Source organism: Alligator mississippiensis, chromosome 6 (genome assembly GCF_030867095.1).
Source record: "Alligator mississippiensis isolate rAllMis1 chromosome 6, rAllMis1, whole genome shotgun sequence".
In the NCBI taxonomy this organism is placed as follows: domain Eukaryota; kingdom Metazoa; phylum Chordata; order Crocodylia; family Alligatoridae; genus Alligator; species Alligator mississippiensis.
The window spans coordinates 41,184,948-41,202,708 of record NC_081829.1 but is presented as its reverse complement, the minus strand read 5'-3'; the positions used below and the strand labels follow the sequence as shown (position 1 = coordinate 41,202,708).

General features: G+C 42.1%; 1 protein-coding gene across 13 annotated transcripts in view; it reads left to right on the top strand.

The window, feature by feature from the left end:
• The window catches only part of SHLD2 (shieldin complex subunit 2), a 129,099-nt gene that overhangs the window by 45,764 nt on the left and 65,574 nt on the right, over positions 1–17,761 (top strand). For all 13 annotated transcript variants that reach the window (XR_009463025.1, XM_019497074.2, XM_019497075.2 and 10 more), the window contains 3 exons: positions 3,575–3,706; positions 11,715–11,859; positions 12,815–14,348. Coding sequence is in view for 12 of the 13 variants with exons in the window: in XM_019497074.2 (XP_019352619.1) it covers positions 12,824–14,348 (1,525 nt within the window). In the remaining variant the exon portion in view is untranslated. The remainder of the gene's footprint in view (positions 1–3,574; positions 3,707–11,714; positions 11,860–12,814; positions 14,349–17,761) is intronic.

Here is a 17,761-nt window from a genome sequence, read left to right as displayed (position 1 = left end):
AAGCCCTGACTCCACCAGCTGGTATAGCAACCTCAGGGCTTCTGAGGGCTCGTGGCAGAGTCCCCCACGCAGCGCAGGGCTGTGGGGATCGCCCCCTCCCCCCACCCCGCCTGTCAGGAGCCGGTGGTCCGGAGCTGTTTTTAAGGCCCGGAAGCTGGGGTGGGCAGAGCAGCCATGGGGGGAGGCTGGGAGAGCAAGTGGAGGCCAGGGGGCTTGTGGCAGAACCGCCCACATGGCATGAGGAAACAAGGATCGTCCCTCTGCCTGGCAGCAGCCAGTGACTACAGGCTTTTTTTTTTTTTCACAAGAGCCAGGACCTGGGGTCAGGCAGGGCAGCCATTGAGAGCAGGCGGGGGATGGGGCCGTTTCAGAGATTTGGCTGATTCAGCTGTGGCCGAATCTCTGAATCGGATTTGCCTGAATCGATTCAGGACAGTGATTCGAATCACCAAATTGAATCACTGTCCTCCAAATCGGCCAAATCCAAAGCAAATACTAGCCGCTTTGCACAGACCTACTGTGTAACACTTTAGTTTTCTGGTAGTGATAGGTGAACAGTTATATACAGACTGGTAATTTATTACTTGTTTTTTAAAGGACTGCAATAGAGTCAAAATCATGATTATTTCTTTTTTTCAAACTTCATTTCTTGGAATTTTTTAATGCAAAAATCAAAGCAAGTGTTGCGTTACAGAAATTTTAATAAGATGTAGAACTACCTCCTAAAGAGTATTGTTTTAAAGGGCCATTGCCACATTGAATCTTAAAGATAGTCTGCCAGGCTTCATTAAAATGTTAAATGTATTTCATATGTTTTAAAACTTTTACTGATTGTGAAGTATTTTGTGATGTTTCTGTTTAGTGCTTTTACCATAATAAATCTTTTTGCAATCACCGAAGTAGGCCACTCTGTAGTGGGTCACTTGTTGAATTGAGCACAAGACAAAGGCTGATAATGTTACTTAGGTTCAAAGACCTTAACAAAAATTGTTTGAAAGGAATGTGATTTAAGTGCTATTTAATGGCCAAACAACTTATGAAAATGTTCAGGCTATAGAAAGCCTGAATTTCTAGAACTAGCTTCATGATTTTGTATTTATGTAATTTATTTATGATAGAAAAAGTATGGGGATACCAATTTTATATAGAACAGAAGAAGTGTTGATCTAGTTTGAGAGAGAGTCAAAAGTTATGCTTTTAGTACCTGAATTTACATGCAGGTATTTTGCTCAATTGCAGAACTGATAGAGAAAAAAATGAGGGGAGACTATGTAGACAGTTAAGGTATTAATAAAATATTGCATAAATGAAGATCTGCGAACACATAATAGTTATTCTTTGTCATTTTAAAATTACCGTGTTGGTTGAGCAGTGCTATATGTTCATTGTGTGTGTTCTATGCAGCCTAACTTACTTTGAATATATTTTAATGCATCAGATAATCTTTCAAAATAAATGATTCATAAGATAAAAAAAATCATCACAAAAAACATTTAAAGTTGGCAGAACTTCTTCATATTGGAACTTCCATTAATCCACTTAGAGGAAGGCATTTCACAGGGTTTCATGAGGTATCTCCAGACATGTACAGTAATAGAATCTGCCAACACACTTATTTCTTTATTTGAAGCTGCCAGACATTTGAAACATGTCATACCTTTTACATGTATGGTCTATATAATGATAAAGTATGTATGTGCTACTAAATCAGGTGGTAATGGTTTAATTAAAAAAAAATCTCAGCTACCCACAGTTATCTGCAGAAAAATACAGCATTAAAATGGCTGTGAAAGCATTTGTGTATGGAGAAAATCCACTGAGATGAATTTCATCATATAATTGGTCATTACTTGCAGTGTAGTTTCCCTGTGGTTCAGTGGTAAAATCCTTGTCTGCCATACAGGAGACCTGAGTTTGATTCCCTGATGCTTACACAACTACAGCCACGGAGGCATCAAACGTTTGGACTTAGTCTGGCCTTTGGATTCTGTCTCTGGCCTAAATGGGGGTGGAAGGTCTGGGCAGCCTAGGCATGTGTCAAAGGTCTGAGTGACCTCTCGTGCATACGCCACAATCCAGAAGGACTGACAGTTGCCAAATCATTACTTGTAGCATGTGTATGTGCTCTTATGATATGAGCAGACAAGGTTCTTTGGGTAGATGTGATATCTGTTATTAGACCAACAATGATATGTGCATGCATACCACTTAAACCAGTTTAAATGCAGTTTAAATCTGAAATGGGTAGACAAACGAGCCTGTTGAACCAATTTAAAGCTGCTAGGAATGGTTCAAAAGTATACCTGAAAAATCCTCTTTTGAAATGATTCACTGTGAACCAGGTCAGTTCAGTGTTACATGTGACCTCAAGTATTCCATAACATGTTTGGTCTGTCCTCCAAGGCATCCCACACTGCATCATTCCTCAAATCCCTACCTCCAAAAAGCTGTAGTGCGCCTCTCTTGTATGCAACCAGAATTCTACTGACCCCCTTTTTTTCTATCTTTTCTTGGAGCTGTACCAATTTTTGTTTCTGGAATACCATGAATACATGTGCAACTACATAAAATGAAGAAAAAGAATGTATCTGGTTTAATTTTAAAAGGAAATTTAAGGAGATATAATTAAGTTAGGATAAAGACACAAATCCATGCTATCTGACCACAAATCAGTCAGGCTCTCATCAGGTTCTCAATCTTACATTTAACTAAAAGTAGTATGCATTAGTAGGGGTTTTGTGGCTTCCTGGGACACTTATTTTAACTGTTCTTATTCTCCTATGGTAGAACAGCTTTTCGCAAAATGATAAAAGGATAGTGGTGTCTGGGAATTAAAAACAAAGCTAGTTCCCATGGTTTTTAATCATCCAGGGAGTAGCCAGAAGTATAAAACAACAGAACTTCATATGTTTTAATATTTTTCCTTTATTAATATTGTTAAGTGGTCAGCTCTCTCTGGTTTTGAACACAGTTTACCTGTCTGTAGCAAAAATATGAAACATGATACTTAATATCACTGCTGGAAATACTGTAAAAAGGAACTTTGATATCCCCTTATTGTAGTAGTGTTGAGCTGATGTTGTAGCCATGATGGTCCAGGAAAACAGTGAGGCAAGGATTTTTGTGGGTGATAGCTTGTTTGTGTCCCTTCCAACTATACAGTTGGTCCAATTAAGAATATCACTCAGAAAAATCCTTGCTGCTCAAAAAGGAGCCACATTCCTGGGATCTGATCATTAAAATAGTGGAAATTCTTTGTTGCATCCATAAATATATTGGTCTCTTTTTAGTTAAACAGTTGTTTTCTATTTTTGACCTATGTACTCCAGGAATTTGCCTTAGTACATCATGTGAAACTACATTGTGTTTACAGAAAACAATCTAGGATACTTACCTAAAGAGAACAGTGGTCTGGTTTTCATTTTACATATGAGGCTTTATGCAAAGTACATTTTTAAATACTGTCTGACCTTCACATCTGAAATATGTGGTGAATTGTATTTTGCCATATTAAATTAAAGGCTAGTTTCTCTGTAACCATGATGTCTGGTCTAATCATCTTATCTCTCTGTAGGCCAGATTGCTCTCCTGATGTTATCGAGACTTGCCAAGAATTCACCTGCTCTATTGGTGTATAATAGTTCTGTGGATGCTATCTCAAAATCACAATGAATTTACCTCCTTTTCCTGGTAGCTGAGGAAACAGGTAAGAGAACTGAATAAAATAATTTTCACGTGGACATATCTCAATCAGCTTTCATTCCGTGGGATAAAATAGGTGTTGGAACTTTAGGTCTCTTTCACCACACTTCCCAGAGGTACACAGGTTAGTTTTTATACGCTGATATGACAGAACATGTTTATGTATGCCTGCATATAAAAACTATCAGATTGCAAGTTTTGTTCTTTTGAGAAATAATTTCTGAAACACAGACTTCTTTTTCTCTGTCATGTCTTTGTTTCGCATAGAGGATGTTTTCTGAATGAAAAATCCTTACCAAAAAAAAGGTTTTTTGTAAGTCATAGATCCCAAAATTTCTAGGGCCAGATGGAAAATATGTTTAGAAAGAGAAACTTAAAGAGATTATTCACCACAAATCAATTTAAAATCACCCTCATTTCAAATGTAGTCGATAAAATAACTCAGCCTTGAGTAAGGGGCCAAGGTGTATCGTTCATCACAAAGTCTGGTCTTGGTGATAAGCTACATGGCAGATGTTCCTGAGGAAAAAGGCTCTCATAAGGTTTGAAAAAATGTTATTTTATTTTTATTGGATTATAAAAGCTTCTCTTCTGTTTCTTAGAGCTGTGACTGCCCAAATCCACATTCTTCTGATTGTTACCATAAAACAAAACAACACAACCCAAATAATAACACTTCAGATCCACGTCTCATACCAAAAGCGAAGAGAGAATGAAACCAGCCACAGAAACCTTCAAAAATGTGCACATTTCAGTCTGCAATCTGGCTTCTACAATTCCATTTCCTCTTCTGCACACCCAGGGGCTCCCAAGCTAACATAGAGATCTGGAGACATCACAGTCCGTTGTGATTTAATAGGAAATATTAAAAAAAATGAATCAGTAGGATTTCTTTGCCGGACTTACAATTTTTATAAGTTACAATTTTTATAAGTTATGCTAAATAAAAGTCATACATAGTTTCATAGTTGGTAGGGTCGGAAGAGACCTGAGGAGATCATCTAGTCCGACCCCCTGCCGTGGCAGGAAAGAGTACTGGGGTGAAACGACCCCGGCCAGATGTTTGTCCAGCCTTTTTTTAAAGACCCCCAGGGTAGGAGCCAGCACCACTTCTTTTGGAAGTTGGTTCCAGGTCCTAGCCGCCCTGACAGTGAAATAGCGCTTCCCAATGTCTAGCCTGAAACTACCCTCTGCTAGCTTGTGTCCGTTGTTTCTTGTAACTCGCGGGAGTGTTCGGGGGAACAGGGACTCTCCCAATACCTGCTGGTCCTCCTTGACTAGTTTGTAGACTGCCACTAGATCCCCTCTTAGCCTTCTCTTTTGGAGGCTGAACAGGTTCAGGTCCCTCAGCCTCTCCTTGTAGGGCCTGCCTTGCTGCCCTCTGATCATGCGGGTGGGCCCTCCTTTGGACCCTCTCCATATTAGCCACATCCCTCCTGAAGTGCTGCGCCCAGAACTGGATGCAGTACTCCAGCTGTGGCCTGACCAGTGTCGCATAGAGGGGGAGGATCACCTCCTTGGACCTGCTTGAGATGCATCTGTGGATACACGACAAGGTATGGTTGGCCTTCGTGACCACGTCCCCACACTGTCAGCCCATGTTCATTGTGGCATCAGTGATGACTCTGAGATCCTTTTCTGTCTTGACACTGGTGAGAAGGGAGTTCCCCAGCCTGTAGGTATGCCGCTGGTTCTTCCTCCCCAGGTGCAGTACCCTGCACTTGTCAGTGTTGAACCCCATCCTGTTCTCATCGGCCCACCCCTGTAACCTGTCTAGATCTGCTTGCAGCCTGTTCCTACTAGTGTACCCACTTCACCCCACGTCTTAGTGTCATCTGCGAATTTGAACAGGGTGCTTTCTACCCCCTCGCCCAAGTCGCTGATGAAGATGTTGAATAGTGCAGGCCTGAGGACCGAGCCCTGGGGAACCCCACTGCCCACATCCCTCCAGGTCGAATAAGACCCGTCCACCACCACCCTCTGGGTATGGCCCTCCAGCCAGTTAGTGACCCATCTGACCATGTAGGCATCAACACCACTGTCTCCTAGTTTCTTACTGAGAATGGGGTGAGAGACGGGGTCAAAGGCCTTCCTGAAGTCCAGAAAGACTATATCCACTGTGACACCTGCATCCAAGGACTTGGTGACCTGGTCATAGAAGGCCACCAGGTTGGTTTGACGAGACCTGCCCCTGATAAACCCATGCTGGTTGCCCCCGAGCATAACCTCCCCTGCTGGCCCTTCCTGGACATGTGCCAGGATAATTCTTTCAAAAAGCTTCCTGAGGACTGAGGTAAGACTCACGGGCCTATAGTTTCCTGGGTACTCCTTCCTCCCTTTTTTGAAGATGGGGACCATATTGGCTCTTTTCCAGTCTTTCAGCACATCGCCCGAGCACCATGAGTGCTCGTAGAGCTGTGTCAGAGGTCCCGCAATGACCTCTGTTAGTTCCTTCAGCACTCTGGGGTGGAGATCATCAGGACCTGCAGATTTAAATACATCTAGTTCCTCCAGAAGTTCCCTGACAAGGTCCTCATTAACCCTAGGCCTGGGTGTGCCACCCACAGGGCCCTCAGCAGGGCCAGTGGGGGAGATATCTGGGTCCCTCCTCAGAAATATGGAGGCAAAGAAATTGTTGAATATGTCAACTTCACCGTCAGGTGAGATGACCTTAATTCTTTTGGATTTCTAAAGAGTAATTGCTACTCCTCCCCACACAAGCAGTTATATCAAATAAGCAAGTAACACATCAGCTATTCTGCAGTACAGGTTTTCCTCACTGTATGTGCGAATTCACTCTTATGCGATGACCCTTTTTATACCAAAAATTAGTTATATGCGACGTAAATTCACTATTACGTGATTGGTGTGGTGGAAGCCCACAGTCAGTTGCTTTGTGCAGTGTATTGTGGGAGTGACACGCACCAAAATATAGTCTCCTGTGTGGATTTGTGCTCCTCGCTCGTTGTCTGAGACACGTGTTTCTGTAGTTGCCATCCCCATTATGATATTGCCCTGTGCTTGTGTGTATTGTGTGCTGTTGGTGAGTATCAAAATTGTCTTGTAAAAGTGGTAGAAATGGGTTTGAGGGTCAATACAGTCCAGGTCTTGGGACGTATCCCTATTTGTTACATTGTAAAGTGGGTTCCTTTCATGTAAATTCAAGTTATGCGTGATTTTGCAGGAACACATGTACAGCATAAAGCGAGGGAAATCTGTAATTACATGCGTGCCCATTCTTACCTTGCCTTAAGTGCAAGAAAACTTATCCCATTTTCATTGGAAGGGTGTAAGCCCTTCATTTAGTGCAAAGCGTATACCATACGTATGTGCAGGTACCACAGAGTAGCTGATGCACTGTAAATTTACATCCTAGTTTATTTCGCAGTAATTTGTTTCATAGTTGTTAGGGTTGGAAGGGACCTCAATAGATCATTGAGTCTGACTCCCTGCCCTGGGCAGGAAAGAGTGCTGGGGTCATATGACCCCAGCCAGCTGCTTGTCCAGTCTCCTCTTAAAGACCCCCAAGGTAGGGGAGAGCTCCACTTTCCTTGGAAGCCCATTCCAGATTCTGGCAACCCTTACTGTGCGGAAGTTCTTCCTGATGTCCAACCTAAATCTGCTTTCTGTCAGTTTGTGGCTGTTGTTCCTGGTTATTCCAAGGGGTGCCCTGGTAAACAGAGCTTCTCCAATTTCTCGCTGCCTCTGCCCCCCCGTCCCGCTGATGAATTTGTAAACAGCCACAAGATCCCCTCTCAGCCTTCTCTTGTGGAGGCTGAAGAGATCCAGGTCCCTCAGTCTCTCCTCATAGGGCCTTACCTGCAGGCTCCTGACCACACGAGCGGCCCTCCTCTGGATCCTCTTTGAAGTGCGGCGCCCAGAACTGGACATAGTACTCCAACTATGGCCTGACCAATGCCACATAGAGGGGAAGTATCATCTCCCTGGACCTGTTTATGATGTACCTGCTAATACATAATAGAGTGCAATTAGCTTTACTGATTACTTCATCACATTGACAGCTCATATTCATCTTGGAATCAACTATGACTCCGTGGTCCCTTTCTGCCGTTGTGCTGTTGAAAAGGTCATCCCCTAGCCTGTAGGTGTGTTGGTGATTCCTTCTCCCTAGATGCAGCACTTTGCACTTGTCTTTGTTAAACTGCATCCTATTCTTTTCTGCCCACTTTTCCAATCCATCAGGGTCTGCCTGGATTCGAGTCCTTCCCACTAGTGTGTTAACTTTACCCCATAATTTCATGTCATCCACGAATTTAGACAGAGTGCTTTCCACGCTCTCATCCAAGACATTGAATAGCACAGGTCCAATGACTGAGACTTGGGGGACCCCACTGCCCACATCTTTCCAGGTTGATACCAACCCATCCACCACCACTCTCTGGGTGCAACCCTTAAGCCAGTTTGCCACCCACCTGATAATATAATCGTCTATGTCACAGCCACTCAGTTTGTTTATGGGAATAGGATGAGATAACATATCAAAGGCCTTCTTAAAACCCAAGTAAATTACATCTACCTCGACTCTGCATCTAAGCATTTTTGACCTGGTCATAAAAAGAAACAGGGTTAGTCAGGCAGGATCTACCTGCTATGAACCCATGATGGTTGCCTTTCAGCATTATTTTTCCTGCTGGGCTCCCATAAATCTGACCCTTGATAATTTTTTGAAAGGTTTTCTCAAGGATAGAGTGAGACCAACCAGCCTATAATTACCCAGATCCTTCCTCCCCATCTTAAAAATAGGGCCCACATTGGCCCTTTTCTAGTCCTCTGAGTGCTCAAACAGCCATGCCAGTGGCTCTGCTATGACACAAGCCAGTTCCCTCAGTACCCTTGGATGAAGATCATCCGGGCCTGCTGACTTAAACACATTTAGCCCCTCCAAGTGTCCCCTTACTGGGTCAATGCTGACTGTTGGTGTGCTGGTGTTCCTCCTGTGCCTATCTATAATGCATCTGGGAGATTTGTCTTGATCTGCGTTCAGGAATACAGAGGCAAAAAATTAATTGAAGAGTTCAGCCTTGTCCCTGCTATCTGTCACCAATTGCCCTAGCTTGTCTTGTAGGGGCCCTATGTTACCCTGCACCTTCTTTTTGCTCCCTATATACCTGAAGAAGGACTTTTTGTTGTCTTTAATTTTTGTCGCCAGCCTGAGTTCCATTGCTGCTTTGGCCTTCCTAACTGATTCCCTGCAAGTGCAAGCCAAGGAGGTATACTCCTTCTTGGTAGCTGCCCCCTGCTTCCACAGCCTGTATGCTTCCTTCTTTGCCCCTAAGCTTTCCTGGATTTCCCTATTCATCCAAGAGGGTTTCCTGGCCACTTTGCCCCGTTTTGTGCACAATGGGATTGTCTCCTTCTGCTCCTATATGATTGCTCCCTTGAGGAATGACCACCCTTCCTGGACTCGCGTTTCACCAGTCCTTGATGTTCAGTGCCTCACTAACTAATCTCCTGAGCACATTAAAGTTAGCCTTTCTGAAGTCTAGCACTTCTGCCCTGCTGGTTACTTTTTCCACCCTATGCCGGATAGTAAATTCAATTAGTTGATGGTCACTATCCCCTAGGTTACCTTGTACCTGCAGATCCCCCACCAGGTCATCCCCTGTAGCTAGCACCAAGTCCAGCAAAGCATTTCCCCTAGTGGGCCCATATACCTACTGCGTTAGCTGAAGGTCCTGTATGCAGGTTAAGAACCTATGTGAGCAGTTTCAGATCTGGCTGACTGCTCCCACCAGATGTCAAGGTAGTTTAGGTCACCCATGACAACCATGTCCCTTGACTGTATGGCCTCTGAGAGCTGCCTTGAGAATTCCGGGTCTAGCTCATCCTCCTGGTGTGGCGGTCTGTAGTAGACTCCCACTACCAAGTCCCTTTCCCCCCAGCCCCCTTGTATTCTAACCCAGTACCTCAATTTGCCCCTCCTCAGATCCCATCTTTATTATAGATGTGTATTGCTTCTTAACATAAAGAGCAACACCCCCCTCCTTTTTTCCCCACTCCATCACATCTGTACAACCTATAACCCTCCAATGCTTACTACCCAATTGTGAGTAGGGTCCCACCAGGTTTTAGTTAGCCCAAGTTATTGCTTGCAGGCAGGAGTGCGAGTTCCTCCTGCTTGTTCCCCATGCTCCTAACATTAGTTTAGAAATGTTTAAGGCCCCCAATGGGTGCCTTTGGTACCCCCCTGTCCTGATGCCTATCAGGCCCCTTAGTACTTACCTGGGCTGAATCCAGTGCATGGCTCATGGCTCACTGATCCAAGGATCTGTTTGTCCTCTGCATCCTCATCCCCCCAATGAACCTAATTTAAAACCTTCGTAGGAGATCAGCCAACCTGTAAGAGAACAGAGTCTTACCTTTCAAAGAGAGATGAAGACCATCACATCCCCTTATGCCCCTTTCATGGAAGTGCGGATCATGGTCAAAGAAGCCAAAACCCACACGATGGCACCAACTCTAGAGCTGCAGGTTGACTTTTCTGATGTAGGTGGCTTGATGCTGATGGCAACCACTGACTGGAAAGATCAACGAGAAGACCACCTGTGTCCCCGACTTCCTAAGCCTGGCCCCCAGAGCCCTGTAGTGACTCATGATACAGTCCGGACTACCCCTGGCCACATCATTTGTGCCCACATGAATGAGGACCATGGGATAGTAGTTGGAGGGCCAGATGAGGTCAGGAGTCCTCGCAGTGATGTCCTGGATCTGGGCTTTGGCCAGGTAGCATACCTCCTCTGCTGTGGGATCCGAGCAACAGATGGGTCCCTCTGTTCCACCACGATGACTCAGTGTCTCTTCCTCCGGCAGCCCGGTTGTCCCTCAGCCTGCATGATGGTTGTTGTGGATGCGGCTTCCCCTGCTGCATTCTCTTCCAGTGCTGCCAGGGCCTAATATCTGTTCCCCAGCTGCACTGGGGAAGTTGTCTCAGCAGTACGATGATTGGCCTTGGAGGTGACCTTCTTCCATTCATCTGCATTAGGTCCCTCCCATGTTGTCTCTCCACTAGGTGTCTGATCCTGAATGAAAAGTACCCGTCAATCTCATCCTCTGCAGCCCTGATCCCCAACAGCCTGCTAACCTCTGCCTGGAGTTCCTCACCTGTCCCTTCAGGGCCTCAGGCTGGGTACATGTGGGAGAGGTGAGGGAACCTCCGGCTCCCCCCGCCTTCCCCAGGCCTCAAGGGCCCCGCCAGGCAACCCCCGCAGATGGGGGGCCAGGGGACCGCCAGTCCTCCTGGGGTCTCCGTCTGGGTGGATGCCTCAGGAGCCCTGGGTGGGAGGCATCACCGGGACTGGGTCCCTGGCTAGGCGCCGTGTCCTTACCATGGTTGAAGATTGAAGGCTCCTCCTCTTCCACTCTGACTTACCTTGTGCACCAATCATACCCATGAACTGCCCCGCGCACTGCCTGCAAACTGCTTCCCCTGTTGGCAGTCCCTGTTCGCTGGCTCCCTGGTCACTTGTTCATTTATTTCTATTAAGACCTGCAATTTATTACCTTCTCTTTTGCTCTTTCTCCTCTTCCTTTAAGTCGACAGGACTTAAGAAAGTGTGTAAATGCTGTTTCAAATCTTAAAGTAAAGGTTTAAGAATTCAGTTCTGATTTGCAGAAATGTAGGTATATAGCATCCCAGAAATTAGGATATTGCATTCAACACTCTTTTAAAAAAACATTTTTTAAGGTTTTGAACTTACACAATCAAGTTACTGAAAGTCAGAATTAAAGCTGCCTATCCATATACTCTATAATGCAGTTTTCATGAAATAATCACTGTTTTCTAGCTACCATAATATGCCTAAGTTTTATATAGGATCACATTTCATGATGTCTATATTACCTTCTATGAGTTCTAAGAATATGAAGGTCTATCTGTGTCATAGAGTTTAGCGACCCCTAATGGTCTATTGTGAAAGTAAAAAAATGAAAGAAAAATATGGTTTTTTTTCATTGCAGTGTTTATTATAATGTCCTGGTTTTTCTTTTTGCAGTGGACCAAATTTTTAACTTCCTTTCTGTGATTGTTATGCTTGCCACCATAACAAGATTCCAGCAACTCCCAAAACATTGAGACAGATATAACCAGATGTGTCTGCATATTGAACGCCTACATTAGAGAGTTACATTTGGACAGCAGTAAGTCTTAATTATTCTTGATACATAATCCAGTTTTGAAGAATGTTGTAGTAGAAATGAAAAAAATAAATCCTTTGTTTCGTATTTCACTAGCTGGACTTGTCTTAATATGCAAGAGAGACTAGACTTTCTGTCTTTATGTATATGAATTAAAGCTACTATTGAAACATTTTTCTTAAGTTTCACTGTGATATTTTAGAGGTTATTGAAAGAGTAACTTAGGAATTCAATAACAACACAACTTTTAAAGAGCTTCTGTATTAAAATAGTCATCTTCCCAATGTGACTTTTTTTATTTTACTGCACTTATTTGTAGCTTTAAATATGTATTTTTAAAAAGGATTTGCATTAGTAATTTTTAGACTGCTTCTAACATTTTTAAATATATAGCATTTCTTTGAGATCTTCTGTAGTATGACATCAAATGTGAATTAGGTTGTCAGAAATTTTGGATATAGATATTTGCCCTACAAATATATATGAATTATATATCTAAAAAATTAATTCATGTTACATTTTTTAAGCATCAGATAATGGTATTGAGTCTTTATAGAAATGAAAAAAGTTTAGCTTCCTGGAAATTTTCTTCAGGACTGCTCAGATTTCTTTCCTATGTACTCAAAGTTGCATCTGTTACATAAGGACAATGACCCCCCCCCCCCCCCCCCGATTTCAAATCATTATTGTTATAAATAGAACTGTTGGGAAAGATAACTCATTCACATTTTTCTGTATTAGAAATATTTAATTGTATGGATTGTCAAAAAATGTAAACTGGTTATGTATGGGTTTTTTTAGGGCATTTTATTAAATACTACTGTTTCTGGTTTAATTATTTGGAAATATATGACTAGTTGGAAGATAAAGCAATAGTTTTTTGGCATTTTATGTGAATATATGAAGTACTGCAGTTATTGCACTAAATTACGTGTTCTCAAAAATCAAACCTATGCAGTAATTAAATATGTCTGGAAGACCACAAATCCATGTTTTCTTTGGAGCACCCATCATTCCAACTCAACTGGAGGTGTATGAGAAAAAGTGTTCTTCAACAGCTGATGAACCATGGAAAGAACTGCATCTTTCCTATTGTGGGCATGCCTTAAGCTTTTCTTCTGAGAAAGTAAAAGAAACTGGCCATGTAGAACTTCAAGCAACAAACTCTGTGGACCTGACTCTTCACATCAAAAATCAATTTTCTTTGACCTCTGGACAGAGGAGATTTGAGGTTGCAGAAGATTGTGTTCCAGTAATAGGAAGCATGGAAATTCTTGACAGTGCACCTACCAGAACTGGTGATCTAACTTACTCTGATTATCAGAAATCTAAAGATAGAGAAATATACAAAAATCAAGTTGCATATCAACAGCTTCCTCAGATATTTACAAAAACAGAAAAGCACCATAGAAAACTATCAAAGGACTGTTTTTCAAACCACACTGAAAGTGATACCAGACATATGGAAGACAACTGCTGTGATATTTCTGATTTGATTTCCAGCACCAAACAGATTAGCATACATCTAAAATCTGTGGGACAAGAAGATGTTACATCAGAACTGAATAGTGTTAATCATGAACATCTGAGTCAGTATCTGGAGATGTGTTTTCCCATGAAATTAGGAGAGTCAAAAACAAAAATAGTTAAGAATGATTGTTTAAACCTTGCAGTATCAACAGACACTGAATTTCTTAGTATAATGACCTCAAGTCAAGTTGCCATTTTTGCACAAAAAACATTTAAAAAAGAAGCTACACAACTAAGTGGAATAGAAACAGGAACAACGTGTGTTGAAAGAAAAGCAGCTTTAAGTCAAACCTTTAAATTGAACAATAATACTGGAAAATGCATTAGTGTGACTGAAACGGAATATAGACAAGAGTCTTCCAAGTCTCGGGGACTGTTCAGTTCTGAAGGTGCCAGAAAAACTAGCTGCTTTGAGTCTACAAAAAAACCAGATTCCTGTGAAAATACGAAAAGGTCCCCACAGCTCTTTAGTGTTCCTGAACAACTTCTGAATGAGATCCATATTGAACCACTGAGCACAGGACTACTGTGCTCCCAAGTAAATTATTCTCATAAATTCTCTTCTAAAAGAGCCCGAACATTTGAAGATACTCCAAGTATTTGTAATTCGGTACCTAAACCCGAAAACTCAAAGAAAGCTAAATTGTCTTGTTCTTCAACTAGTCCTGGAATAATAGCAGATCGAGAGAAAGTATCAGAATTTGGGAAACTCCAGAAGAATCCATTATTACTTAAAAACTGCTGTTGCAAAAGTCAGAAATATGTTATTTTGGTTGCAGTAATACATCCTTGTCATGTAAAAGAAATTCTAATCAAGTCAAGATCAAAATTTTCCTCTAAAGTTCCCATAGCAACTATTGTTGTTATCGACCAGTCAGAAGTAGAAAGAAAGGTTGTGCTGTGGCGAGCTGCTGCATTTTGGTCACTCACAGTGTTCCCTGGTGATATTGTACTACTCACAGGTAAGAACTCCCTTTTGTTTTCTTTTTTAAATTAATCTCTTCATAATTTTTTTAATTTTTATTTATGTGTAGTGATTTGAACATGTCACAGTTAAGTCACTCAAAATCATCTTAACTATCCAGCCCCTTCGACAACAACAAAATTTGTCTTTTAGGGAGACAAAAAAATTACTGTACAATGTTTGGAGAATCTGGGTCATAGAGTTTAGAGAATCTTTGGGCTCTGGAAGACATTACATTTTACAGTAGCATGTTAATCATGCAGTAAATTATTCAGCCAATTTATGATGTGATAAAATGGTTCATCCAAAGAACCTTGTTTGCCTTAGATACAAACATGCACTATATAAAATATATGAAAGATTGTCTTTGAGAGATTGCAGTTGGTGGAGTCAAGTATATTCTTTTTTTGCCTTAACTAATCAGCATTTCTAAAACATCTCACTGTGGTAATTCTAGAAACTCTGCATTATTGGCAGCAAGAATCTGTCCAGAACTGATATCCCATTCAGCATGTTGGTTTAAGAGTTGGTGTAAGAGTTTTGAACACCTTGTTTGGATATTTTTTTTCTGTTGTAGTTTTTTATTGCTAGTGGCCACCATATGTCAAAAAGATGTCAAAAACTACTTCTCCTTCCAGAATTTGCCCCAATAGCTATAGTTTTTGACATCTTTTGCACATGCCATTAGAGGTTTTGTGGATCTGGTAGCGAATGGATAGTGTCTGGACCCTGGCATATGTTAATATAATTATGTCATTGGGATCTGAGGAATTCTGTGCCTGATCCAAAAATTAATGGTGCATGATTTTGGGGATTGTGATCTGAGAAGCTTTGTCTCATTATGTGACTGCTGGGGTGTGCAGCTGGAGACTGGGGAGCTCCCTGATCCCCAGCTGCCTACGCTGCAGACTTTTAGCGGCAGGCTCAGTTGGAGTTTGGGGAGCTCCCCTTTTCCTAAAAGCATGTGCTATTTAACGATCCACAGAACCCTTTAAAGTTGCCGACTGCTGTATCCCAGACCTGGTGACTGTCTTTCCCTGGGGACCGTCTATAAACTCACTAGGGGGGACCAGAAGGGTTTGGGGGAGACCTTGTTTCCCCTAGTGCCCCCCGGGATAACAAGGAATAACCGCCACAAGCTGTTGGAGAGTAGGTTTAGATTAGACATCCGTAAGAACTACTTCACAGTTAGGGCGGCTAGGATCTGGAACCAACTTCCAAGGGAAGTGGTGCTGGCTCCTACCCTGGGGGTCTTTAAGAAGCGGCTTGATGCCTACCTGGCTGGGGTCATGTGAGCCCAGTTTTCTTCCTGCCCAGGCAGGGGGTCAGACAAGAAGATCTACAAGGTCCCTTCCAACCCTATTTCTATGATTCTATGAGACCTGGACCTGCCCCCTACCCAGTCATGAAGATCAGCTGGTTGTCGGGATTGACCAGGGGGCAGCCCTAGATCTGGGACACAGTTTACACATTCTGTCTGCATGGTGATGCAAACCAGTCACACAGACGTTCTGTATTGATGGGCAAACCAACCACCAGCCATTTGCAGCTGGTTTACCATTTTATGACATCATAAATTGGCTGAACAATTTATTGCATGATTAACATGATAGTGTAAAATGTAACATCTTCCAGAGCCCTCAGTTTTGAAACGGTGGCATAATATGTTGTTCCTTTTGTTTGTGACATATCAGTTAATATTGATGTCAGCTTCTGATGACATTTGCTAGGTCCTGAAACTTTAAGTATGCCTGAGACCAAATTCATCTCTTGTGTAAGAAGTTATGACCCCCTGAGAGCTATATCAGCATAAGTTTAGGATTGGATTTAGCCAAATTATTTCAAAACAGGGTAAAAATTTAGGAGGAATAGCATTTCTAGCGAATCTACTTGGCAATTAATTTAAAAGGGATTTCAGGATGTTATAACTATCCCAAGCCATAATTTTAGATGTCATAGCCCTAAGCTGTCCCCATACCTGAAAATGAGGAAATAATCTAGAGTTTTCCAGTCTAAGCAGAACCCTCACTCTTTTACAGGTGTATATATACAGGCTCCTATACAGCTTCATAAATTAGCCATTTACTACTTAGAGGTGTTTATGATTATTACTTGTATCTGATTCCAGGAGCACTAATTTTAATAATTTTGTCTTGTTTCTCTAGTTTCTCCCTGCGTAAATTTTAATACGACACACAGCACTGAGAAATCAGATCTTTTCAGAATTTTTGACATTTCAGCCAAATTTTCTTCTTTGAATAATTTAGTGTCTCTTGCTTATTGTAACATTTTACAGACAATACTTTGAAAGTGTTACTCTGTTTATTGTATAGTTTTAACGCTTTTTGGTCTTTTGTTTATTACTGGGGTCTACTAAACTTGAGAACACAGCCAGCCAATTTCACAGGTAGATCCCAGGGCCAGCCACCATTTTTGCAGGCAGAGTGTGGAGTGGCTCCCTCACATCACTGATTGGCTGAGGGGCCCCAGTGGCCCCACCCTTTGCTGCTGATTGGTAGTAAGGGCTATACATAATGCGTCCCTGCTCCTCACTGCCTATTGGTGGAAGGGGGTGGGTCCGTCCGACAGGCAGCCCTCTCAGCCAATTGGCATTAGGGGTAGCAGCCATCTTGCTGGCAGTCCTTTATTTTCAGTAAGGGTTTTTTTGCAGCAGCAAACCTGCCATTTTTTGTGTTTTCTGTGAAAAACACAAAATTGTGATTTCAGTAGGTTTCTGTTTATTACTTCAATGCCATTTAAATATCATAGGAAAATTGAAGGTAAAATAGCTTTCTTCCCCACTTTCCACTTTGTTTATCTTATCTCAGAAATCCATCAACATTGTTTTAAAGCAAACGTACCACTACCTGCCATTTCAGATATGATCTCTGGATCTGGACCAGTAATCAACTCTTAGTCTACCTGTTGCACTATTTAAAAATTAGACTAGGTTAATGAAATACCTTCTCATAGGGTGTCTTTATGAGATGCTTGGTATCAGATTATTTAATGTTTTACAGTAAGAGATGACTAACATGGTGCTGAGAGAACTTTTCAAGTGTTCTTAAGACTGTCCCAGTGTATTCTAAAAATTATTTGTTTTAAAAGTAGTTTATTTCTTCTTTAAATTTACTTTTCAGCTGCAAGATAATACTCCCTTCCAAAGTGCTCCAGTGAAGTAGGTAGGGTTCTGCACATTTACAGGGTTCTGCCTCTATGGAGCAACTTACATGATGAATCACTAGGAATGTACTTTAAGTCAAAGTAACTTTAAGTCAAAGGTTGGCTGTTTCTGAAAATTACCCCCTTGAAAGTCAGTCTTAGATATTGCACAAAAAGAGAGCAGAGTACTCGGTAGTGAAGTGGGTCACTGAATAATAGATAATAGAGACAGGAACAGCAGATTACTCC